The sequence below is a fragment of the Sebastes umbrosus genome, chromosome 19 (genome assembly GCF_015220745.1).
Source record: "Sebastes umbrosus isolate fSebUmb1 chromosome 19, fSebUmb1.pri, whole genome shotgun sequence".
In the NCBI taxonomy this organism is placed as follows: Eukaryota; Metazoa; Chordata; class Actinopteri; order Perciformes; family Sebastidae; genus Sebastes; species Sebastes umbrosus.
In genome coordinates, this window is record NC_051287.1 from 1,133,809 (window position 1) to 1,159,839 (window position 26,031).

The 26,031-nt window shown below is 38.8% G+C and overlaps 4 protein-coding genes across 11 annotated transcripts in view; 2 read left to right on the top strand and 2 right to left on the bottom strand.

Annotated features, from left to right (window-relative positions):
- Positions 1 to 2,250: 2,250 nt before the first annotated feature.
- Positions 2,251 to 6,111, bottom strand: LOC119477838 (alpha-2B adrenergic receptor). Its single transcript, XM_037751991.1, has 2 exons — positions 5,654 to 6,111; positions 2,251 to 3,976 (listed from the first exon to the last, which is right to left on the bottom strand). The coding sequence occupies exon 2, from the start codon at positions 3,852 to 3,854 to the stop codon at positions 2,400 to 2,402; it is 1,455 nt and encodes a 484-aa protein (XP_037607919.1). The 5' UTR covers positions 3,855 to 3,976; positions 5,654 to 6,111; the 3' UTR covers positions 2,251 to 2,399.
- A 1,721-nt stretch (positions 6,112 to 7,832) lies between these two features.
- On the bottom strand, positions 7,833 to 11,713 carry LOC119478731 (astacin-like metalloprotease toxin 5). 7 transcript variants are annotated; one of them, XM_037753658.1, is made up of 10 exons: positions 11,582 to 11,713; positions 11,469 to 11,510; positions 11,309 to 11,374; positions 11,158 to 11,207; positions 10,232 to 10,301; positions 10,002 to 10,116; positions 9,662 to 9,834; positions 8,507 to 8,588; positions 8,258 to 8,409; positions 7,833 to 8,148 (listed from the first exon to the last, which is right to left on the bottom strand). In XM_037753658.1, the coding sequence occupies exons 1-10, from the start codon at positions 11,631 to 11,633 to the stop codon at positions 7,937 to 7,939; spliced, it is 1,014 nt and encodes a 337-aa protein (XP_037609586.1). In that variant the 5' UTR covers positions 11,634 to 11,713; the 3' UTR covers positions 7,833 to 7,936. The 7 variants fall into 7 exon arrangements, with proteins under 7 accessions (XP_037609586.1, XP_037609585.1, XP_037609587.1 ...); XM_037753657.1 differs by having other exon boundaries at positions 11,460 to 11,510; positions 11,582 to 11,711; XM_037753659.1 differs by having other exon boundaries at positions 8,288 to 8,409; positions 11,460 to 11,510; positions 11,582 to 11,704.
- zcchc9 (zinc finger, CCHC domain containing 9) lies at positions 11,622 to 16,888 on the top strand. Its single transcript, XM_037753664.1, has 7 exons — positions 11,622 to 11,735; positions 13,494 to 13,628; positions 14,926 to 15,360; positions 15,530 to 15,680; positions 15,765 to 15,857; positions 15,939 to 16,007; positions 16,642 to 16,888. Exons 3-7 carry the CDS (start codon positions 14,947 to 14,949, stop codon positions 16,752 to 16,754), a joined length of 840 nt encoding a protein of 279 aa, XP_037609592.1. The 5' UTR covers positions 11,622 to 11,735; positions 13,494 to 13,628; positions 14,926 to 14,946; the 3' UTR covers positions 16,755 to 16,888.
- A 7,266-nt stretch (positions 16,889 to 24,154) lies between these two features.
- xrcc4 (X-ray repair complementing defective repair in Chinese hamster cells 4) overlaps positions 24,155 to 26,031 on the top strand; it is a 28,401-nt gene continuing 26,524 nt past the window's right edge. The window contains exon 1 of one of the 2 annotated variants that reach the window (XM_037752205.1): positions 24,155 to 24,311. The gene's annotated coding sequence lies outside the window, so the exon portion shown is untranslated. Of the gene's footprint in view, positions 24,341 to 26,031 lie in introns of both variants that reach the window. The other variant, XM_037752206.1, reaches the window with a different exon arrangement.

The window sequence follows — 26,031 nt, forward strand, 5'->3', positions numbered from 1 at the left end:
AAGTACAAGAATCATCTATCTGATGTTTCTGGATTCATATTACTGCTGCTTTAATGTTGGTTTATAACTCCTTTATATCCTGTTGGCAGGTTTAATCTGCAGAAATGCATCATGGTCTATCAGATCGTCACGTGTTTGTCCGTTGTGAGCACATGAATCGTGAGCTTTGGCTTTACATCGTAAACAATCTACTCGTACAGTAGAAGCAGGAGTTACACAACAACATTATGGAAAGAACCCTACGGTCTGTTCGCTCTGAGAAGTCTCGTTGGGAAACGTTGCGTCGTATCCACGTTGTGTTAAATATTCAGCCATGACATTGAAAATCTTTTAGATAACATGAAGCTGCGCTTTCTGTTCTCAAATACGACAAACTCTGACAACACCAGCGCTCTCCTCTCCGACTCTCAGACACCTATAACGACAATCTGAGCCTGTCTGTGGTGAAAATAAACACTTTTAGTGGACGTAAACGGCACCAAGCGATCACCATTTAGCGTCTGCAGCGTTCTCCCTCAATAATGGACCAATCTCAAACCGTGTTAGGCGTCCCCATCAGTCACTTTGACATCAGCAACATGGTCAAATAGAGTCCAGGTTGAAAAATACTAAAGTTATCCTTTAAGAGGGAGGAGGATTTTCACTTCATCCTTCAGTTTATCACAAATATTCAACTCCAACTCATCTGGAGATACCTGGTTTTCACTGGACAGGAAGTAACTAAAGCTGTCAAAATAAATGTGGTGGAGTAAAAAGTACAATATTTACCTCTGAGATGTAGTAGAAGAATAAAGTAGCATAACATGTAAATACCTCTAATTTAGCAGTTTGTGAAATAGTCACGGAATTTAATGTATTGATTCGTGCACAAAGACACGTCAGCTATGAAATCAATTAGTATGTAATCCACATAATCGTGAACCGGGAAGTTTAAAGAGCGGCGAACGCCACGTATGGAGGAGGTCGGGTTGGATGGGGGGGTCAAAAAACACCAGACTTTCACCAGCAGAACGCTGTTGGTGCCCCGTGTGAGGCCAGAAGTCAACGTTGATTTATTTGTTACGTAACTTCTGTACTTACGTTACGACACGTCCGTAGTTATTTTAAAGCAAACCGTGATCTTTTCCTGACGCTAACTACGTTGTTTTTGTCACGTAACTTCCGTACTTAAGTTACGCCACTTCCAATGTTATTTTAACCCAAACCACGATCATTTCCTAAAGCTAACTATGTAGGCTTTGTCACGTAACGTCCGTACTTAAGTTACGCAACTTCTGGTATAATTTTAACCCAAACCGCGATCTATTCCTGACGCTAACTAAGTATCTTTTTTCACGTAACGTCCGTACTTAAGTTACGACACGTCCGTAGTTATTTTAAAGCAAACCGTGATCTTTTCCTAAACCTAAGTCGTTTTTGTCACGTAACTTCCGCACTTAAGTTACGCCACTTCTGCAGTTATTTTAACCCAAACTGCGATCTTTTCCTAAACCTAACTAAGCAGTTTTATTTGAAAAGACTGAAGCGTAAATTGACCCGTTCATTACGTGTTGCTGGACATTTGTCGGAAAAAGCAGAAAAAAAATATGTTGTGTAAAGTCGTGCTGAGCGTCACAAGAAAAAAAAAAGGGAGATTCGTGTCAATGCACACGAATCAAATAAATAAAATTCCCAGACTAGACTGTGTTGTCTGATTTGTACTTGAGTAAATGTACTTAGTTACATTCCTGCACCGACTCCCTGCAGTGGATAAGAGATTAAGAGAAGCAGAGAGAGACGCTGCTGATTCTCCTGCTCTAGTTTTCTCCGGCGTTCACCTTAATGAGATATTCCCAGAGAGAGGCGTAACATCCAACAGACTCAGGAATAAAAAGCTCCGTCCGTCATCGTGACCTCGTCCCGGGGTCGCGGCTTTACAACGAGGGAAGAGACCGAGAAGACGAGACGACGCTCACATTTCCTCTGATCTCGTGTTCCTTGAGTGGCCATTTTTATCTCCGATAAAGGACACTTAGTGGTTTTTGTTCTCTTCCAGTCAGACCCCTCAGGGCAGCCCTCCTCTACTCCCCATGCACACACACACACACACACACACACACACACATCATTCGTACTTCAAATTACTGACCCTGTATCCTCTCCACTTCCGTTTCAACATGTAATCAAATCACTCTTCTTCAGAGTCTTTGAATATTCAATTACGCCGTATTCTTAAATAACATTAAAGATAATTGATTCGGCCACTTGACCGAAACATCCCTCTTTGTGGGCGCTGCTCTGACTCAGCTGACAGCGTTCAGACACACATCAAGGAGACGATTTCCTCCTAAAAGTGTTGATGCCGAAGAAGGTCGATGAAATACAGAAAGATGTTTATGTTCAGATGAACCTGTCCTCCTCTAGAAGAACGTCCCCTTGGTGTCCCTGCACAGTATCCTCTTGAAGGCCTTCCTGAAGTCGTTGTTGAAGATGGTGTAAATGACCGGGTTGAGGCAGGAGTTGCAGTAGCCGATCCAAAAGAAGAACTTAAACAAAGGGTTGGGGATGCTGCAGGTCTCGGGGCACACCGCCTGAAGAGAGTAAGAGAAGAAGAAGGGGAACCAGCAGATCACGAACCCTCCCATCACCACCGCCAACACGAAGGTGAACCTCTTCTCCCGGTTCACCATGGCTTTGCGGCGGGACGCGGGCGTCCCCTGAATCTTCGGCGTTTCCTCGGGTACCAGTTTGGTGCCGGACGGTGTGGCCATGGTGGTTTTGTACCTGGAGGCCAGGTTCAGCATCTGGACTCTGAACCCTTTCCTGTTTGTCGCCTCGTTCGTCTCTTCTTTGACGCCTTCCTCGCCCATTTCCGAGCCGGAGCTGGACGAGTTGTCGCCGGACTCTCTGTGGGGGACAGCTGAGAGGATTTGGCTGCCACGTTGGGGGATTGAGGTGGATTTTTGGACCTGGCTCGCGGCGTTCTCAGGCGGGTTTTGAAGCGATGACGGGGTGGAATCAGAGCCAGACATTTTGGGCAGGACTTCCTCCCGTTGGCTGCCCGCCGTACCTCCTTGATCCCCGTTCTGCTCGGATAACTTTACCGGAGGCTCATTGGTTCCCGCGCTGGCGTTTCCTCCTGCTGCCTCTTTCTGCTTCCGTCCCGGCGGGCAGCGCGTGTGCTGCTTGGCGATCTGATAAATCCTCACGTACACCAGAATCATGATCACACAGGGGGCGAAGAAAGAGCCGATGGTGGAGTAGAGGATGTACCAGCGCTCGTTGTTCAGCTCGCACACCTCTTCACCTCCTTCGCTCTTGTCCAGCGTGAGAAGAGGAGGGAAAGAAATAACCGCAGAGATCAGCCACACGATGATAATGGCCGCCTTGATGCGTGACGGGGTACGTTTGGCGCCGTAGGACACGGGGCGAGATATCGACAGGTAGCGGTCCAGCGCTATCGCACACAGGTGCACGATGGAGGAGGTGCAGAAGAGGACGTCCAGTGCCAGGTAGATCTCGCACCACATGGAGCTGAACGCCCAGTAGCCCTGCAGCTCGTTGGCCAGCGAGAACGGGATGATGAGCGTGGCCACGAGGATGTCCGCCGCCGCCAGCGACACCAGGAAGAGGTTCTGAGGCCCCTTGAGGGATCGGGACGTCAGGACGGCGATGATGACGAGGATGTTCCCGACGATGGTGAGGACCATCATGAAAGTGATGGCGATGGCGAAGGCCGCGGTGGCTTGCGGGCCGTAAGGCGAGGTCCTGGCGGTGCTCCGGTTGCAAGGTCGGGCGCTGGAGACGAGGCTGATGTTCCGGTTGGGGAGTCCGCCGAGCTCCGACAGGCAGGGGGCGTCTGGGACGGCTGCCATGGTGACGACCGGGGAAACCTACAGAGCGACGGACGGCTGAAGGTTTCTGTGGAGAACCATCGAGGAACTGGTTCTTCTCCAGTTAGAGGAGCGACAGGGGGATCAACGGGAAGCCATGTGATCTACGAGAGAGACACGGGCTATGGTCAACATAGAAATATTATATATATGTTTTAGTTTCTATATTTATATTATTTTCACACATAAACATTCAGGACAAACTATTAAAGTACTTGAGTATTTTCATTTGATGGTTCTTTATCCTTCTAGACTACATTTCTCTGACAGCTTTAGTTACTTTGCAGATTTAGATTTTAAATCAAAATAACTCAGTTTATAAGATACTCAACGTTGGTAAAGATAAACCAGTGAACCGTTTAGTCTGTGACCTCTGACGGCAGTTTGTGAAATAGTCACAAAATTTAATCGTTATGATTCGTGTACATGGACACGATTTCCCTTTTTTTTCGTGACGCTCAGCGCGACATGGCCATTTCAAAGGGGTCACTTGACCTCTGACCTCCAGATATGTGAATGTGTGAGGGTTTTTCTCCAAAAAAGTCTGGTAAAATGTCTGAAAAACGTCCCAAAAATGTCCAAAAACATTCTGAAAAAAGTCCAAAATATGTCCTAAAGATTTCTGAAAAAAGTCCCAAAAATATCCAAAGAATATCTGAAAAACGTCCCAAAAAATGTCCAAAAAATATCTAAAAAACTCCCAAATATGTCTGAAAAAATGTCAGAAAATAGTCCTAAAAATGTCCAAAAAAAGTCTTAGAAAAAGTCCCAAAAATGTCCAACAAATGTCTGAAAAACCTCTGAAAAAAAGTCCCAAAAATGTCCTAAAAATGTCCTAAACTGTCTGAAAAAAACGTCCCAGAAACGTCCTAAAAATTTCTAAAAAAAGTCCCAAAAATGTCCTAAAAAATTCGGAAAAAAGTCTCAAAATGTCCTAAAAATGTCCTAAAGATTTCTGAAAAAAGTCTCAGAAAAAGTCCCAAAAATGTCTGAAAAAAAAGTCCCAAAAATGAAACTATAGAGCCTGTTGAAACCATCGGCACCAACCAGGTCAGACTAGCTGGTCATGAAGGAGGTTAAATAACGCTCCAAACTAACACTAAATGTTGGAGAGGATAAACTGTCATATCCATGTTCAAAGGGATCCCTTGACCTCTGACCTCCAGATCAGTGAATGTAAATGGGTTCTATGGGTACCCACGAGTCTCCCCTTTACAGACATGCCCACTTTATGATCATCACATGCAGTTTGGGGCAAGTCATAGTCAAGTCAGCACACTGACACACTGACAGCTGTTGTTGCCTGTTGGGCTGCAGTTTGCCATGTTATGATTGGAGCATATTGTTTATGCTAAATGCAGTACCTGTGAGGGTTTCTGGATCAATATCTGTCATTGTTTTGTGTTGATAATTGATTTACAATAATAAATATATACATACATTTACATAAAGCAGCATATTAGTCCACTCCCATGTTGATAAGAGTATTAAATTAAATTAGAAATCTCCCTTTAAGGTTCATTTAGAACAGATAACAACATGTTCCTGATCCTGAAGGTCCAACATGAGCTTCATCCTGAATCAAATCATATATTTTCTATTTCTGCAGCTCCTTCCTCTTCATCATCTTTATCTGTGCTCTTATTTACTGATGTCGTTTTGCTTTCAGCTGCAGTTAAAGGGTTAATTCTCTGTGTTTAGTTGATTAAAATGAACAGAGATCCAGATGTTTATACTATAGACTCTATTATTATATAATCTATAGAATAAACAGCACTTACTGGGACATACAGATCTTCATCTCAGCTGCGTCTTCTCACGTGAAGAACTTTCAAAGTTTAATTTTTCTTGCGCTGATTTTTGCAGAATCTGGATGAAAGTGTCCGGTGAGTCTCCGCCGGTCCGTCCGGTAAACCGAGCAGCGGGCTCATGTGATCATATATAATCCGGTTCTATGAGAGGATGATGCTGGTTCTCCTCTCCTCGTCCGGGTCGCTGGTGTTGGTCCGTCTGCAGAGAGAGATGAGGAGACACTGGCGAGATGTTACCGGATCAACGACGACGCGCCTTTTGACGCGCAGCTTCTTCTGCTGCTGGTCTCCAAACTGTCCGGCTGCGCTTCAGCTTCACAAACCTTCTGGACTGAACTTTTACTGACGCAAAGAAACGTTTCGTCTTTTTATTTTCAGGGCGTTTCTTCCACATTTAGTCGCTTTTTATTGGCTTCTGATTCTGTCAAAAAAAGTAACCAAAATGTCAAAGAAATGTCAAAGAAATGTCTGAAAGAATGTCCGAAAAAAGTCCCAAAAGAATCTGAAAAAGCCCCAAAATGTCCCAAAAATCTCTGAAAAAATGTCTCAAAAAATGTCTCAAAAAATTTCTGAAAAAAAGTCCCAAAATGTCCAAAAAATGTCCAAAAAATGTCTGAAAGAATGTCTGACAACAAGTCTGAAAATAATAATAAAAAAAGTCCTAAAAAAAAAAAATTGTCTGAAAAAAGTCCCAAAATGTCTGAAAAAAACTCTAAGTCCAATCACTGCAGAACTTAAGTTTCTGATGCGTATTCCAATTGTCGTGAGTTTTCGTGCCTCAAAAATGCGGTCTCGCCAGCGGAAAAATAATCTTAGCAAAAACAATATGTTTTCTTGCACTTGGTGCCGGGGACCCAAAGTGCAAGGAAACCTAAATATCATCACTTAACATTAATCATCTCAGGACCCCTCACATTTATCTGGTGACCCTTTGGAGGGGCCTGACCCCTAGGTTGAGACCCACGTGGATTAAACTATCTAACTGTATATAAAGTAGTTAAAAGCAGCTCCATTATTAAAAATGTAATAAGAAAAATTAGGGTCAATCGATTAAAACATTTTGTATTTGTTCTAAATGAACCTTAAAGGGAGATTAGTCCAGTATTTAATCCTCTTATCAACATGTGAGTGGACAAATATGCTGCTTTATGTAAATACATGTATATATTTATTATTGTAAATCAATGAACAACACAAAACAATGACAGATATTGATCCAGAAACCCTCACAGGTACTGCATTTAGCATAAAACAATATGCTCCAATCATAACATGTCAAACTGCAGCCCAACAGGCAACAACAGCTGTCAGTGTGTCAGTGTGCTGACTTGACTATGACTTGCCCCAAACTGCATGTGATGATCATAAAGTGGGCATGTCTGTAAAGGGGAGACTCGTGGGTACCCATAGAACCCATTTACATTCACTGATCTGGAGGTCAGAGGTCAAGGGACCCCTTTGATAATGACCATGCCAGTTTTTCCTCTCCAAGGTTTCCTGTAAGTTCGTAGCGTAACTCGGAGCGTCCGGATCTTTAACTCCGGCTCAGTTTATTGTCATGCAGGTTGGCTGCTCTGACATTTACCGCTGACATTTAATATGAAACAGTGAAGTTTAGTGAACTGAAGCGTCCGTTAACGTTGATTCAAGTTGACAGAATGAGGACGGAAACTCACACAAACTGGAGCTTTAACCTTTCACTTCTTTAGCATTTCATTCTACGGCTCAACTTCCTATTGTTTAAATGACGGGTCAGTTTATGTGTCTTTGTAGACGTGACTTTCTTTATTGTTGCTTTGTAGTCCGTTTGTGTCTCTTTGTAGACATTTGAGTCTTTGTAGTCGTTTTAAGTCTAATATATATATATATCAGCTCATAAATTTAATTATTTTTTAACTTTTTCATAAATAATTTTCATGATTAAAAAAAGTGTCCATATGCAATGGGAAACTCGTGCAGAAATAAATACATAATTTAAAATTATTTATATATAAATAATTTTATATATATATTATATATATATATAAATAATTTTAAATGTATGTATTTATTTCTGCACGAGTTTCCCGTTGCATATGGACACTTTTTGTTTATTCCCACAAACATTTATTTCTATCATCATGTCTTCATGCATACATTTAATGACATATTTATTTCTGGAGTCATTTATTTATTTTTTATTTTGGCAGGTTTTGTCCTCCGTAGAGTCATGTGAAACCAGTGAAGACCAGTCTGGGATGTATATTTATATATTTAGGTTTTATTGATACAGCGGTGGGTCTGGGCCTGATCTCTGATGGTGTCATTGTGTCCTCTAGTGGTGGCGTTCAGCAGCTGCAGGGACGGAGCAGCAGAGCTCTGATCTTCCTCCGGTGTCTTCGTCCTGACGGTGGACGCCACATCGTTTACATCATCCGCCTCCTTCACATCACTGCTCCCCTTCTCCGTGGCGTTTCTCCCTGCGTCTGGTAAAAAGAGGAGAGATGAGAAGGCCTCATGTATTAATACTCTCAGTTAAAATACACACAGAGTACCACAAAGTACTACAGAGTACTACAGAGTACCACAGAGTACCACAGAGTACCACAGAGCACCACAGAGTACCACAGCCGTAGAGAAGGCGAACTCTCTCGATGTCCGTCTCCGTCATTTTGACCCTCTGTCCCATGTCCTCCATGTCACTGTTGGCTACGATGGTGGGCAGACCGTTAACTGAAAAAAACCCACTGACACACACACGTTACGGTCATTTAAACATCTACATACTGTATATATAAATATATATATATATATATATAGATAACTGTGTTTGTGTCTAGTTACCTTCCGTAGTGCATGATAGACGTGACATCATAACGAAGATCGAACGTTTTGCCTTCTTGTTTTTTAAAGTTTCTCTCCATCCCTGAAACACATTTTCTCTCATCATCATCATCACAAAGAAAAAAACATGAATTAACTCCAGATTATGTTTTAATTCTTTCGTCTGCTGACGGAGGAAAGTTTCTCTGAGCATCAAGTCAGATCTCAGTAACACCTGGACGTACCTGCAGGATTTGTGACACCACAACTCGTTTGAAGCCAAATCAGCAGTTAAACTAGATGCCTTTATTGGTTTACATTTTGGTAAATAAGCTCCATTAAAAGTATGCTGAATTATCTCTTAGTAGTTCCTGTTTGCAGTGTACTCATGTACAGACAACTATCACTGGATTACTGTGATACTGAAGAAAGCTTAAAAATGGGACTATTCTCAGGCAAGTTTTTACATTTATTTTTATTTATAAATTCATTTTTCATTTATTTTATGTTTATTTTTAAATGTATTTTTTTATTAATTTATTTCTGCACGATTACCCCTTTGAATTTTTTTTTATTTTTTTATTTCCCCAAACTTAGGTATTTCTGTATTCTTTTCTTTACATATATACTATATTTTTATATATACTAAATGCTTGTTAGCATATAGTCATGCACCGTGACCCCATGATGACACATGTTGAGTGACAGAAATGCATAAAGAAATGTAAAAAGAAATATGTAAAGAAATTAAAACATAAATAAATAAGTTTGGGGAATAAAAAATGTAAATGTAAATAATAGAATACAGAAAAATCATGCATGAATAAAAAAATAAATACAAAAATGTAATAATAAATGTAAAAATAAATAAATAAATGCAAAATAAATTTAAAAATGAATCCAAATAAATACATAAATAAAAGGGAAGATTTTTACAGAAGAGTAAATAAATAAGGGAATTAATACAAAGAAAAAATAAATAAAGAAGCAAATTAAAACAGAAATATCAATTTCTGTTACATTATATCAATTAATTAATGGTTACATTTATTTTTAATATTATTTTTGCTACATTTATTTATTTATTATATTTATTATATTTATATATATTACAAAGCAAAGTATTTTTAGACGTCTAGAGATGATCTTTAACTAAATGAAGAACAGGAACGTTACCGTCCATGATGTTGTGGGGAAGAACTGTGATGTACTGTTCTCGGTCGGCCCTCGTGTGTTCGTGGTGGAAGCCCAGAGCGTGAAGGATCTCGTGGAGGACGTTTCCCACGGCGCACAGGTGGCCGACGAACACGGGCTGCTCCCCGCCGTTGAAGCCCACGTATGACGCACAACTAGAACAGTTGATGCAGACAAAGACAAAGACAAGGTTTTCATGTTACCTGAACATGTTTCAGACATTTAGAGCTGAACTCATTCGTTGCTCATGACTACTAAAGGATTATTAAATTAATAGAGACAACTAAACCTCTTCATTATGTAATATTAAAAGTGTTCCTACCCTCTGCTCTTCACAAACAGCAGGTAGTTGGTCTCAGAGGTTCTCTTGTGGAAGGACACACAGGTGTGTTCAGACAACATCGCCATCGCTGAGAGGATGACGTCTGTCCGACTGGCTGCAAAGTATATAAAATACATAAAGTATATAAAGTACATAAAGTATATAAAGTACATAATATCTTCCTGTTCGTATAGAAGCGTGGACCAGAGGTCTGACGTCAGACTGCTTACCTAACGCTGGGCTGATGACGTACGGGATCTCTTGTGTTGGCCACATGCTCTCCACTGCGTTCCGGTCACTCTGTCGGGTCACATCGTCAATAATAAAGTGATCACACACTGATCAATAACGGCTGTAACAGAGTTTGATCACCTCTCTCCTACAGAGCAGCAAGACGCACACACTTTAGAGTTGTTAAGCCTCTTTTTGATGGCGGTCACTGATGGTCATTTTGAGTCTTTGTAGTCGCTTTGTGTCTTTTTGTTGTTGCTTTGTCTCTTTGTAGTCGCTTTGTCACTCTTTGTAGTCTCTTTCTAGTCTCTTTGTGTCTCTGTAGTCGCTTTGTGTCTTTGTAGTCGCTTTGTGTCTCTTTGTAGTCGCTCTGTGTCTTTGTAGTCGCTTTGTGTCTCTTTGTAGTAACTTTGTGTCTCTTTGTAGTCGCTTTGTGTCTCTTTGTAGTCTCTTTGTGTCTTTTTCTAGTCGTTTTGTCACTCTTTGTAGTCGCTTTGTGTCTATTTGTAGTTATTTTTTGTCTTTTTGTTAGTGCTTTATGTCTCCTTGTATTTGTTTTGAGTCTCTTTGTATTTGTTTTGTGTCTCTTTGTAGTCGTTTTGAGTGTCTTCCTGGTTGGTCTGCGTCTCTTTGAGTGACATTTTGTAGTTGAAGGCCGGGGGGCCTCTGACTCTTTGGACTCGTTCAGTAATAAATCCATCCAGAGTTTGAGCGCTGTGCTGATTCATTTAGTTCTTGGCTGAACCAACAACAGCAAAGTTTTGACCCATAAAACAAAACAATAATTCTCTAAGCGACTCCTTTCACTTCACATGTAGTTATTTAATCTATAAAAACATTCAGGACATCTGTTGAATCTGTCCCTAACAAGTCCTCCAACGTAATAAATAAACTTAAAGTTAAAACTATTCAAAGTGTCACTCACTGCCAGCACCATGTCTCCCTCCAGCACGGCGTAGTTCTTGGTCATCAGCTCTGTTTCAAAATGTGATAAAAGAAAAACAATATTAATACAAATGTTCCTTTTTTTTCCAGACTGCAAATATTAAATCCATGTTGTCAGAGAACATGCTGACCTTCTAAAGTCTCCGGGTTGGACTCCATATAATGCAGCGCCCTGGTGAACCAGTCCTCCTGAGACGCTGTTAAAACACACTTTCATATATTAAATCTGATGAATGTCGACATGTCGATGGATCCAGACTTTAATCAGACCACAGCCTTTACCTTCTGTACCTTCTGTAGCTTCTGTCGCTCCCCGTAAAGGACCGGAGGCCACTAAATAAAAAACACACATAGAGATGAGAGAAAAATCTGCTTTTCCAAATCAAACGTTGCTGATTCCTTACCGTCTTGAGGAGGTTGAACACACAGAAGCACAGCCAGCAGCAGCAGCAGCATGTTGTCAGACTGATGAGTTCACCTCCTCGTTAGTCACATTAAATAAAATCAGCTGTGAGCTCCAGACAAGCTGAAACCACCTCCTGCTGCTGCACATCAGAGGTCAATATTCTACTTTTTATTCATTATTTCACAGCTGAAGTTACTCTACAGGTTTATCATACAAAAACACAATATTAGTTTTTAAAATATGATGCATTATTATGGATTAAAATATGCAACAGTACATAAAATAGACATGTTAATGTTTCTGCATTAATAATAAATAAATGAATATAATAGAACAATAAACCAGTCTGACAGAGGCTCCTCTGCGTGATGCTTTTAAGTACATTTTGCTGAATTAATAATATTAATAATGACTGCATTCCTGGTGTTACGGGGCACTTATATTGAATTATTAATGTTATAATTTACCTTCTTTTCCTTCCATGACTCATTGCTTATCACCATATACTGATATGAATATCAAATATTTAGTTTTTATTTTTACAAGAAAAAAAAAAGGCGAAAAAACAATATTTTATAACACTTTAATCACAATAAACCTGCATTGACTGATTTCTTTTTGGCCACTGAGAGGCGGCTGTGTAAATAAATAAATTACCTGATAAATAAATAAATATGTCATTAAATGTATGCATAAAGAAATGTATAATAAAAAAAGAGGAATACAGATATAAACAAGTTTGGGGAAATAAATAAGAGGTGAAATGCAAAGGGATAATCATGCATAAATAAATAAATAATAAATAAAAATAAATAAATAAATTCAAAATAGATCAAATATATATAAAAAATAAATACAGAAATAAATAAAAAAGGAAAATTAAACAGAAGAGAAAATAGGTAAGGGAATTAATACAAAGATAAATAAATAAGCAAATAAAAATAGAAATATCAATTTACGTCACATTTTATCAATTAAGTAATGGCTACATTTATTTTTAATATTATTTTTACTACAGTTAATGACATTTATTTATTTAACTAGTTATTTATTTATTTGTTTTTGATTTTGGCAGGTTCTGTCCTCCATAGCTGTGAACACAACGCTGACATATAAGTCTCTCTTTTAGCTCTGTTTCATTTATTTTTTTATTTTTTTATTTATTCATTCATTTATTTATTGATTTATGCACGATTTTCTCTTTGCATTTCCCCCCTTATTTATTTCACCAAACGTATTTATTTCTGTATTCTTTTCTGTATACATTTCTCAATTTATTTATTTATTTATCTATCTATTTAATATTTTGGCAGGCTCTGTCCTCCATATAACAACTGTGTTTCTCTACAAAAAAAGCACACAAAAGCACCATTACTTTCTTTGAAATCAGGTTTATGTACAAATGGCTCTAAAAAATCCTGATAATGGGCATATTTTTTATTTAAATATATATATATTTTTGTATATGTACCAGAATTAAACTTTAATATTTAACATGGACTGCAGAAATGATTGCATTCATATTTAAGATAATATCAGATATTCCTTTATTAGTCCCACAGTGGGGAAATTTGCAGTGTACAGCAGCAAAGGGGATAGTGCAAAAAAATAACAAGATGCATCAGCTAACACAGTAAAAAAAAGAGCTAAACAAAGTGTAACAAAATATGAACCATTTAAATAGAAGGAAGTATAAAAATAGGAGCAGTATATACAGTATTGACAATAAACAGACTATTAACAAAATTGCACAAGTGGAAAATGATATTGCACAGCGAGAATAAATGAATGAATGAATTAAATTAAATATTTTTAAATTATATATTTCTATATCATAAGTTCTACATTTGAAACCGATAATATGTTTAGTGTGAACATGTCTAGTAGTTATATTATATATTATATATTAGTATACACTAGGATCCAGCAGGAGGCGCTGTGGAGCATTTCCGGCGGTCCGACTGTAAACACAACGAAGAAGAAGAAGACGCGAACACTTCCGGGATAAATAGCAACACGTGCTGAACTGAACATCATCTGAGAAGGTACACGCTGTTTTCAGTTCATATCCATCTGCTTTATAAACGCTATCTTCTGTAGGGAGAGTTCATGTTCATCTCTGTAGTTGTAGGTTCATCTCTAGAGGAGGAAACGATGACTTTAGTTCAGATAACAGGCTGCGATTCAGATAGCTTAGCTGCATGCTAACAGGCTAACAGGCTTTCATTAGTAAACAACGTCAGAGACAGGTTGATGTTGTTGTTGTTGTTTAGTTGTTTAGTCGTTTAATAACTTATTTTAACGGTGTTTAAACTAATACAATACTAATAATAATAATTCTATACTTATAAATCACATAAGTATATAATTATTATTAAAGTGGTGGAGCAACAAGAGTAAAAGTACTAAAACCACACTGACAATAAACTACTACAAGTAAAAGTACTGAAGTAAATATATGCAAGTATAAAATAGTTAAAGTACTTAAAGTGAAAGTATTCATTGTGCAGTAAAATGTACTTAAAGCAGTAAAAGTAAGAGTAAGCTAAATGTAGTTTAAGTTCTTCAAGTATAATTTACTGTACAGTGAATACTTTTAAACTTGTTGTTGTTGTTTAATAACTTATTTTAACGGTGTTTAAACGACAATTAAATTCAACAACTGCAGTCAGCTTCAGTCACGTTAGTTTTGTGTTTTAAACTAATATAATAATAATAATAATAATTCTAGACTTATAAATCACATAAGTATATAATAATAACTATTATAGTGGTGGAGCAACAAGAGTAAAAGTACTAAAACCACACTGACAATAAACTACTACAAGTAAAAGTACTGAAGTAAATATATGTAAGTATAAATGTAGTTAAAGTACTTAAAGTAAAAGTATGTGTCATCTAGATGTACTTAAAGTATTCTAGAGTAAAAGTATTGATGTGTCAGTAAAATGTTCCCTGTCAGTGTTTCACTATTAAAGTAATTAAAGTCAAAAGTATTTATTGTGCAGTAATATGTACTTAAAGTAAAAGTATGTATGTATGTATGTATGTATGTATGTATGTATGTATGTATGTATGTATGTATGTATGTATGTATGTATGTATTTTCAGCTATGTAGTATAAGTACTTAAAGTATTGCTGTCGGTAAAATGTACTTAAAGCAGTAAAAGTAAAAGTAAGGAAGCTAAATGTAGTTTAAGTACTTCAAGTATATTTTACTGCACAATGAATACTTTTACCGTAGTAGTACTTTAAGTACATTTATCTCAGAGCTGCTGTTCTGGTCACAGCTGTAACGTCTCTCGTTGTTTCCTCCTGAAATTCATCTTTTCTCTCTTCAGCTTCAGTCAGAAGGTTCAGTCATGACGAGGTGGGCGAGAGCCAACAACATCCATAAACACAAACCAGCTGAGGCCACTCCATGGACTGAGCTGAGAGGAGAAGGACGAGGAGGAGGAGGACGAGGAGGAGGAGGAGGAGGAGGAGGAGGACCTCCGAGGGACCGTCTTAGAGGGACTCATCCTGCCGGATCAGCTGTGAAGAAACCCAACCGACCCAAGAAGGACTACGTCAGTGATGACGTCAACGGCTTCATGGAGTTCCTCCAGCAGAGCGGACGGCGGCTGCCTGGAGGAGGAAGAGGAAGAGGAGGAGGAGGAAGAGGAGGACGGGAGGAGGAGCAGGAGTTCAGGGAGGAGTTGGAGACGGCCCTGAAGAAAGACAGAAGAAGAGAGGACAGACGGGTGAAGAGGCAGGACAACAAGAAGAACAACATGGTGAGTGATTCATCAGAACGTCTGAGCAGAAACTGTCAGCGTGACCCGACGTTGGTCCCACGATCAGGACTGAAATCATTTCATCATCTGTCTTAACCTATGAAATCACTCAGGAGACTCATCCTTCCTTCCCTCCTTCCTTGTCTCCTCGTGTCCTTCCCTCCTCCAGCTGTGTTTTAACTGCAGGAAGCCCGGTCACGGATTGGCCGACTGTCCGGAGGCCGACCGGGACGAGGAGATGGGCCGAGGCATCTGCTACCGCTGCGGCTCCACCGAGCACGAGATCACGAGATGTCGAGCTAAAGTGGACCCGGCTCTGGGTGAGGACGGCGTGGACGCTCCCACAGCTGGACGTCTGTGATAGATTAATATAATAACCTTTAATATTCCTCTCTGTGTTCCAGGTGAACACCCGTACGCTAAGTGCTTCATCTGCGGTAAGACGGGCCACCTGTCTCGAGGCTGTCCGGATAATCCTAAAGGACTTTATGCACAAGGTCTGAACTCACACGTTCATCTCATCATGTAGTTTATTTATCCTGTTTGACTCCGGTTTAAATGACGGGTTGTTTCTGCAGGAGGTTCCTGTCGGGTTTGTGGTTCGGTGGAACATTTTCAGAAGGACTGTCCAGAACATCAGGCTGCAAGTGAGTCTCCTCTGTCTCCGTCTTCAACCGGCGTCCTCAGAGCTCCTGCAGGGTTTCATTTATATAAAATACAATATCAGGTTTATTATTACATTTATATAGAATACAATATCAGGTTTATTATTACATTTATATAAAATACAAGATCAGCTTTATTATTACATTTATATAAAATACAATATCAGGTTTATTATGCCGCATTCACACCAAGAGGGAAGCGAACTTCAACTCCCGTGAATTGCACACAGGATTATTATATTATACATATTTATTTAATAAACAAAAATTAAAAAAAATAAAATTATACAAATTAAATACAATAAAATGTGATTATGCATCGAAATAGGTGATTATTAAAATAACAAAATATAATAAAAGTATAAAAATGAAATACCATAAAATAGGTGATTAGATAATATAAAAATAAAACAATACAATTATACAAATGAAAAACAAAAGGGATTAATAAAAACAATAAAATTATACAAATGTAATACAATACAATAGGTGATTAATAAAATATAATCAAATTATACAAATTAAATACAATAAAATGTGTGATAATCGGTTAAAAGAATGTTTTTAAATTAGCATCCCTAATCTGAATACTAACCTTTAGTTTGTGTCCTTCCAGCGAACTCGGTGACGGTTCCCTGGATGTCCAACAACATGAGCGCCGACCACGAAGACGTCCACATTCCTGTAAAGGCACCCAAACCCAAACAGACTAAAGTGGTCAAGTTCTGATCGGCAGCTCTTTCATCACTCTGACTCTTCATCTTCTTCATCTTCTTCTTCATCTTCCTCAGCCTCTGGACTCTAATAACTGGTTCTCTTTGTGTATATTTAAGATCCTTTCAATAAAACCTTTCTGCTCTATATTTAAAGCGTCTCTTTGTTCTGGAGTCGGAACAAAAACTTCAATCCAAAGAAACTATTAGAAAGCAGATGTGCGGTTCTGGTTCTGCTGCAGCTGTAATGTGACGACTCGGCCACTCGGTGGCAGCACTGGTTCAGTTCAGATCACAGAGAAGTTGATGTGATGATGAAGGTGATGAAGATGTGCTTCATGATGCGTTCAGGGTGCAGAGGAAATCAGGGAATATCTGCTTCAGGATGTTGATTCTAATATCTGAAGTTAACAGCATTTAACATTTAACTTCCAGAAAAGGTTCTTAAAGTTCTCACCACTAGTTGACGTGTTGCTTAAAGTATTTAAAATTATAAATTATAAATAAATACCCCCAAAAATCAAATTATTAAAATTGAATACAATATAATAAGTGATAAATAAAATATCAAAAAATATAATAAAATTCTACAAATTAAATACCGCCTGCTGGAGGTTACCCTCAGAGGACCCCCCCCTGGTCCTGGTTACCCTCAGAGGACCCCCCCTGTTCCTGGTTACCCTCAGAGGACCCCCCTGTTCCTGGTTACCCTCAGAGGACCCCCCTGTTCCTGGTTACCCTCAGAGGACCCCCCCTGTTCCTGGTTACCCTCAGAGGACCCCCCTGTTCCTGGTTACCCTCAGAGGACCCCCCCTGTTCCTGGTTACCCTCAGAGGACCCCCCCTGTTCCTGGTTACCCTCAGAGGACCCCCCTGTTCCTGGTTACCCTCAGAGGACCCCCCCTGTTCCTGGTTACCCTCAGAGGACCCCCCTGTTCCTGGTTACCCTCAGAGGACCCCCCTGTTCCTGGTTACCCTCAGAGGACCCCCCCTGTGCTGGTTTCCACAGAGCCTGATGGAGGCAAAGTGAAGCTGCAGCCAGACAGCTGCTCACTGCCAGCTCGCTGAGGCTGATTACGCAATCTACCCAAAAGTTTGATCCACAGGAGACTGTTAGCACAGAGGCTTCATTCACTGACGTGTACTGGATCCAATTTAAGAGGAGCTGAGAGGGGGGGGGGGGTCTCTCCTCTGACTATTGTTACTGGATTGCCCAACATCCACTCTTCATCCTGATCTCCTCCTCTGAGCTGTTAGCTGGACGTACAGTAGGGGGGGGCGGGGGGGGGGGGAATAATGATTCACTTATGTATCGTGATTTTTTATTTTTTTTCCTATGATTTCTAAATCGATGTTTTTAATGCCAGAATCGATTTATTTGCTTCATCTGAGTCTATGTGGAGGTAGAAGGAAGTTACCGCTTTTATTGTGGTAGTCTGAGTAACGTGACGTCATATCCGTTCCGTATCCGTCAACCAAAACAAACCTCAGAAAGTATAAACCATTGGAGGGTCGCCGTGGATACGACCTGCACCCTCGCATGTTAAATCCAGCGTGGTAAACACTACACATCCAGGAAAGGATGGAAACAGTTTAATATCAAGACAGCCTCGCGACCTCCTCGTGGGGGGGGCAGGACTCTATACCAACATTTCCAGCTGTCAAAGCAGCTAGAATGATCCACCGTTGTTGATAAAAACAGAGATTATTACTCTGAGCTAAAAAAACAAAAGAAGCCAACAGGTACTCAGATTAATCTGCAATATAAAATATATATAAAAGAAAATATTGATAATGAATTGCCAGAGTTTTTCAGTAGTGCAGGACGGCAGCTGGAGTTCCTGGCAGCTCATCTTTAACAGTAAATACCTATAATCACTTCGTCCAGGCTCTGCTGCTGCTCTTCGTCACGCCTCTTCCTCTAAAACTAATTAACTTCACTCCTACATTTATGGGCTGTTTCAACTGTTTAACTTTTTCTTTTTTGCTAATGTGGCAAAACTTCACAGCAACATCGCAGGTTAATTATGTTGACGAGACCCCTGACTCAATCCCACTAAAACACCGTCCTGCAGACACCAACACTCACTAGAGCACCACATGTGGATTCATCCGCCGCTGAAAGTAGTCCCCAACTAAGTCACTGTTTCCTCCTGTTGGTTTGATTAAAACTACAGTGATCAGCTGTTTTATACGACGACGTATTAGGGCCATTATAGGTAAAGAAATAATAATAATGATTACAGAGCTGGGAGAAAAGGGGTAATAGTCTGAGAAAATAAAGTCAGATTTTCCCAGATTAAAGTTGTACATTTATTGGGGAAAAAACTTGTATATTCTCTGAGATTAAAGTGGTAAATTTACGAGAAAAAAAACCTTGAAATCTTCTGAGATTAAAGCATTAAATTACGAAGTAAAAGCTCACACGTTTTACGAGAAAAACTGGATATTCTCTCTGATTTAAAGCGGTAAATTTAGGAGAAAAAAACTCAAATTTACAGGGAAAAATTACATTCTCTGAGATTAAAGTCACACATTTTCATATTTTTCTCAAAGTCTAACTTTATAATCTAATAGAAAATTCATTTTTTTTTCTTGTAAATTTAAGTTTTTTCCTCGTACATTTACCACTTTAATCTAAAAAAAAAGAAATTAAATTCAGAGTTTTTTCTCTGAGTATTACCCCCCGTCTCCCAGCTCCATAATCTTATTTTATTTTCTACCTACAATGGCTCTAATACACCGTTGTAGTTTTTGGAAATTACCAAGCCTTTTTTAGACATGAACGTATATATTAGTGTTTTTAAAGATTGACATCTTCAGTAGGAACCGATGGACTCGGGGCTGCGAGGCACAGACAAGAAGTCAGACAGTATTGAGAGACGGACGGACACATCGCTGCTGTTGGATCCCCAAAATTGATCAACGTAAAAAGATTTGTGCAAACTGCGCCCACGTAAGCAAATCCTCTGCAGACGAACAGACGAGTCCAGAAGAGGAGTTTAGTGGGACCCAGACAGGACTACAGGGAGCTGCAGACACCAACACCAGGAAATGCTTGTTACCTCCAGATTGAGCTGGAAGTCATTACTGCAGGATCGGGCCCAAAGAGCTCCACGACATTCGTGCACATGTGTGTGCTCGAGGCTATTTAGGTGCAGGCGATGCTAAAGACGGGCGGAAGGAAGGATCCCTGAGTGGAACAGAGGAGGAGATGAAAGTGAAGAGTTAATGACAGAGAGACCTGAGGACCCGTGTGGATCTGTTAATAAGGCTGTGCTGTCTGCTCGGGCCCTCCGGTGATGCCGGGAGCCGCCGGCAAACATGTTCCTGTTTATCTGACGGGTCCCAGCTAGTTCTAAAGGCTCTGGGTGGGTCCACCATGCAGTCAGTCACTTTCTCACCGTACAGGAAGTCACTGCTTCCTCCTGTGTGTTTGATTAAAGACTACAGAGAGCAGCTGTTTTATACGACGGCGTATTAGGAACACTAAAGGTACAAAAATGATATTCTGAAAACAAAACTGAATTTCTGAGATTTACATCGTAAATTTAGGGGAGAAAAAGTCACAAATTTTCAAGAAATAAGACTTTGAGTTGACGACGGTCAAAAACCAAGACGGAGACGGTCAAGAACCAAGATGGAGACAGGCAAGAACCAAGATGGAGACAGGCAAGAACCAAGATGGAGACGACCAAGAACCAAGATAGTGGCGGCCAAAAACCAAGATGGCGATGGCTGAGGTCACACAACCGTTGGCCACAAACTATGACAATAAGTTGTACTAAACCTTCCAAACACTGTACTTCACTATTCAGATCTGATCTGCTGTGCTGGTTCCCATCGACACCCACCACACCAGCCAGAGTCCAGAATCCTCCATGTGCCAATCTAAATAAATGACCCAGGTCCCGGAGAGAGCGCCGGTTTGTTGACCTTTCCTATCGCCAGACCCTCAGAGGTCTGTGAGGATCGACCCGCCTCCAACTCTGTGAATAAACCTTTTATACTGGACATCTGCTGACTCTGTGTTTGGTCAGAAACAATATCATAATAGTGTTTAGAGGTTCGACGTATAAACACCTCACTGGTTATCATTCAGCACGGTCTGAATGGAAGGAGGAAACCATCCGATGTTGAGTAACCGACGTCCACTCAGCCAATATAAAGAACATTTCCAGGAATCACAAAGCTGCCAGAGTGTTAGACCTCAAATCTACATCACTGGACAGCTCTGTTTCACAGAACTACAGTCGGATCTAAAGCCAAATTAAACCAGTACGAGGAGGTTGATCTCATCTCATTGGACAGTAATAAGAACCCAAACTAATAACAACAATAACAAGAACACAAGCCCAGATGTGTTTACAGAGACGTCTGGAAGCCAGCTTCGTTAACTGATTGAGGCTGGATTATGAAGGCCTGTGGGCAGGATGGAGGAGGTCGTGTCCAAAACTGTATCAGTATCTCTAATTAAACACAGACGCTGCACTGTTTTCATTCTCAGTGATCGAGTACATGGAAGAACTTCAGTATCCGTACATGAAACCGTCAAAAACAGGCAGTTTTAATGTGTACCAACATGTTTGAAGGAAAATTAAAGCTGTTAATTGACTTTCTTTGGAACAAGTATAGATATCCAACCGTGTCTCCTACAAAATTACGTTCCCATACAACTAAACTGCATTCTCATTTACGATTGGAAGGAAACTATTTTGAACACGTGGATAACGTTGTTGAACGTTACAATCAGCTGTTCGTTTCAGTCCCGTGTTCACAACGTTCAGTTTCATTTTCACTGTACAAACATAGTAGTTTCAAGCCCAACCATGTAGTTCTTTCCTATAACCATGGCCAAGACCAAGATGGAGACGGCCAAAAACCAAAATGATAATAATACGATAATAATACGATAATGAAAAATTTGTTTTATCGCCATTAATTTCTTTAACTTGTGATTTTTTACCTTAATTCAACGTAAATGACAGTATTACTGATTTATACAGTTAATGATGTTAGTTTTTTCATTGTAAAACATTGTATTATTGAGCAGGACTTTCTCCTGATCTTGTCATATACTACACGGAAACTAATCTGTGTTATCTGATCAGCAAAAGAACATCAGAAACAACAGAGTAGGACACAGTCGATGACGGCCATCCTGCAAGGAATTACACAACTGTATGATGAGAAAGACAAAGAGATAAACAGGAAGGACTTACTGTCGGGATCAACTCAAACATTTAAGCAAACACAACAACAAAGAACCAGTTCATTACTGGAGGATTAAACCAGTTAACCCAGTATAGCTTCCACCACTGCAGGGTAGGAAACGCAGCCAAGTCCGTTACAGTCAGACTGAAGAAGCTTCTCATTTCCAGTGATGGAGGAAGTATTCACATCCTCTACTGCAGTAAAAGTACCACACTGTAAAAATACTCTGGTACAGTAAACGTCCTGCATTGGAAATGTTCCTTCAGTAAAATATGTCAGTATCGTCAGTAAAATGTAGTTTAAGTATTAAGTAAGTTATAACTTATTAACTTAGATAGATAGAGAGATAGTAACTTTATTGATCCTGAGGGAAATTCAAATTTCCAGCATCACAGTTCCATAATGCAAACATGTGAGGAAAAAGGTAAGTAATTCAGAGTATAACAAAATATACCAGATGTAAAAATAACAGGAGATGAAGAATCTGTTAAAACTGAATATAGTGCAGGATAACAACTGAGATACGGGAAAGGCTAAAACTCTCTTTGTATACTTTTCCTACAGCTCCGTGTACACCACTTCAACATGTGCAGGAAGCCAGTAGCTGTTATTACACAACGCGTGTTTTGGTGGAGGAGGTTTATCGAGCTTACAGCCAATTTAGGATTCTCTGACTGAAACTTAATATTTCCCACAGAGTCCTGCACACACACACACACACACACACACACACACACACACACACACACACACACACACACACACACGTGATCGTACACTTAAAGGCCACCTGTGAGGGCTGCACAGGTAACTCTACGTGAACTCCAGTCATGCATGCAGTGCTGAGCTACTGCACACACACACACACATGTAATGTAAATCCCTGTAGAGAAACAGCTGATGTGAGCTTCAGTGTGTGTGTTTCTTTAATAGAGAGCACTCAGATGCCCGAGCAGCGTCTTAAAGCAATTATTCTTGGAGAGAGTGTCTGTTTGCAGAACTCAGATCAGGTCCTTGCAGTAATCCCTTCATTTCCCTCTCGGCTGCTGCAACATGTGCCACACAGCTTGTTTCCTTAGCCTCTGTGACGAGGAAACCCAAACATCACCGAGGAGGGACACGGACAGATGATTATATTTTAACTTTGACGCATGTCGACAGTTGTCTGTCTGGTTTCTACATGCCAGTCCTGCTACTGGCATATAGTTCTAATAAATCCAGGTATTTCAACTTACCAAATGTGGCCCTGCAGGGACAAAATATATTAATATATAAAAATATAACAAAACATTTTACATAATAAGAAATAATAACTGATCTATCATTTTAATTTTTTAGTGCAACAAAAATAAAAATGTGGTAAAAAATAGTTGAAGAATCCCCCATTATTGCACCAATTATTAAAACCCAGTAATAGTATTCTGTTTAGTATATATGTATTTTGTATTATATATTTGTATTATATTTTGATGCTAATACTTTTGTACTTTTACTAAGGTAGTTTAAGGTTTTGAATGCAGGACCTTGTATTTTTTAAATTTTTTGTATCTTGCACTGTTACGACTTTTACTGAAGTAAAACATCTGTATATTTCTGGTTATTGTTGTTTTGGTTCCACCCCACAAAATATATTAATATGAAAAATATAACAAAACATTTTATATAATAAGAAATAATAAGTGATCTGTCATTTCAATTTTTTAGTGCAACAAAAATAAAATTGTGTAAAAATAGTTGAAGAATCCCCCATTATGCACTAATATTAATCTGTTTATTATATTTTATACTATACTTTTGTACTTTTACTTAAGTAGGTTAAAGTTTTGAATGCAGGACTTTTAGTTGTATTTTTTTTAATTTTTGTATCTTGTACTTTTACAACTTTTACTGAAGTAAAACATCTGAATATTTCTGGTTGTTGTTGTTTTGGTTCCACCCACCAACAGTGCAACAAAAATAAAAATGTGGTAAAAATAGTTGAAGAATCCCCCATTATTGCACCAACTATCACAACCCAGTAATATTAATCTGTTTATTATATATATATATTTTGTATTATATATTTATGCTAATAATTTTGTGCTTTTACTTCGGTAGGTCAAGGTTTTGAATGCAGGACTTTTACTTGTGTTTGTATTTCTTGTTTGTATATTGTATATTGTAGTATGAGGACTTCTCCTGCAGTAAAACACGTGACTCTGTCTGTTTGTTGTTGTTTTGGTTCTGCTGCTTTAAATCAGCTGGTCGGTTGTGTCGCGGGATGATGACGTAGAGCTAGCTTACCCTGGTTACAGCTGTCAGTTTGTTTTGTTGTCTACATCAAATATTACAGATTAACTCCAGAAAGCGATCTTCAGCAGGTGAGAGGAGAACCGTGATGTTGTTGGAGGTGTGAACGAGTCTTTAATCTTCTGAAAACGTGTTGTATTAGTTATCTAACTACCTGATTCATTGTGTTACTGGAGGAGAGGAACTGTACTTTACTTCAGTTAAAGTCTGTGGAAAGCCTAAATACAGTTTCTATCATCAACAGAAGATTACAGACATTAAACAGAAAGTCTCTAAACTTATGAAACAACTGATCTAATAACAATAGATCAATAGAGACCTGATGATTGATGCTCAATGTGAGGATGTTCAGCTCGTCTCTGTTTTCTATGGAGCTGCAAACTGCTGGAATGTAACTGAGTACTTTTAAATACTGTACTCTATTACAATACTGAGGTTCTTATACTGGAGCATATCCATTTTAAGCTGCTTTATACTTCTACTCCATCACATTTTAGAGGTACAACTATTATAGGGCCACATTGGGAAGTTAAAGAGAATAAAGTCGTAATATTATGAGAATAAAGTCATAATGTTATGAGAATAAAGTCATAATGTAAGTCATAATGTTATGAGAATAAAGTCATAATGTAAGTCATAATGTTATGAGAATAAAGTCATAATGTTACGAGAATAAAGTCATAATGTTATGAGAATAAAGTCATAATGTTATGAGAATAAAGTCATAATGTTATGAGAATAAAGTCATAATGTAAGTCATAATGTTATGAGAATAAAGTCATAATGTAAGTCATAATGTTATGAGAATAAAGTCATAATGTTATGAGAATAAAGTCATAATGTTATGAGAATAAAGTCATAATGTTATGAGAATAAAGTCATAATGTTATGAGAATAAAGTCATAATGTTATGAGAATAAAGTCATAATGTTATGAGAATAAAGTCAGAGGTTTATGAGAATAAAAGTTGTAATATTATGTTATTATATTATTGTGTTAATTAGTAATTGTATGTGTTATTTTAGAGGGGAAATCGTGTGAAAATGAGGAACGTGGAGCATCTTGTGAAGTTGTACTTTAGTACTCAGAGTGGATCTTCATCACTGTGCAGCTAGTGATGTTAAAACACTGGAATAGAGAGACAGACGCACTTCATGCTGCAAAGAACGGTGTCTCTACATTTAATAAATAACACTTTCCAGTATGAGTTGCTCCTGCATGTATTCAGTGGTGAAGCAGGTGTTGTTAGGATGTAGTTAAAGGTGGCCGGTCATCAGCATCCAGCTAACGGAGGCGTGAGTCTGTACTTTACTCCTAATGAGAGGCTGCGTATTACTGCATCACTGTTCTCACACAGACGTGATGACATGCTGGCATGAAGCTGGACTAACCATGTTCACCTGAGCAAAACTACTGTTTAACAATTACATTACGATCCTTCTAGCATGCAGGTGGAAAGGAACAAAAATAAAATAAATAAAAATAAATAAAATAAAATAAAATAAAATAAAATAAATAAAAATAAATATACATGTTCAGATTTTTTATTGCAATTCTGCAAATATATTTTACAGTATAAAAATAATAATAAAATGAATTATACAACAAACAAAAATGTAAGAAAAGGAAAAATATAATAATATAACAAAAATAAAATAAAAATAAAATAAAAAATAAAATAAATAGAAATAAAATAAAATAAAAATAAAAAACATTCGGGGTCTGTTAAACAATTGGAATAAATTGAAATGTCTAAACAATTTAATAGTTTTAGACTTAAAGAACGAGCAC

Excerpts from the sequence above, each read along its gene's own strand:
- LOC119477838 (XM_037751991.1), bottom strand. The coding sequence starts at position 3,854 with ATGGCAGCCGTCCCAGACGCCCCCTGCCTGTCGGAGCTCGGCGGACTC.
- zcchc9 (XM_037753664.1), top strand. The coding sequence starts at position 14,947 with ATGACGAGGTGGGCGAGAGCCAACAACATCCATAAACACAAACCAGCT. Across the intron at positions 15,361-15,529 it reads ACAACAAGAAGAACAACATG|CTGTGTTTTAACTGCAGGAA; the intron begins GTGAGTGATTCA and ends TCCCTCCTCCAG. Across the intron at positions 16,008-16,641 it reads TCCAGAACATCAGGCTGCAA|CGAACTCGGTGACGGTTCCC; the intron begins GTGAGTCTCCTC and ends GTGTCCTTCCAG.
- LOC119478731 (XM_037753657.1), bottom strand. The coding sequence starts at position 11,633 with ATGCTGCTGCTGCTGCTGGCTGTGCTTCTGTGTGTTCAACCTCCTCAA. Across the intron at positions 11,511-11,581 it reads TGTTCAACCTCCTCAAGACG|TGGCCTCCGGTCCTTTACGG; the intron begins GTAAGGAATCAG and ends TTTTTTATTTAG. Across the intron at positions 9,835-10,001 it reads CTGTTTGTGAAGAGCAGAGG|TTGTGCGTCATACGTGGGCT; the intron begins GTAGGAACACTT and ends CAACTGTTCTAG.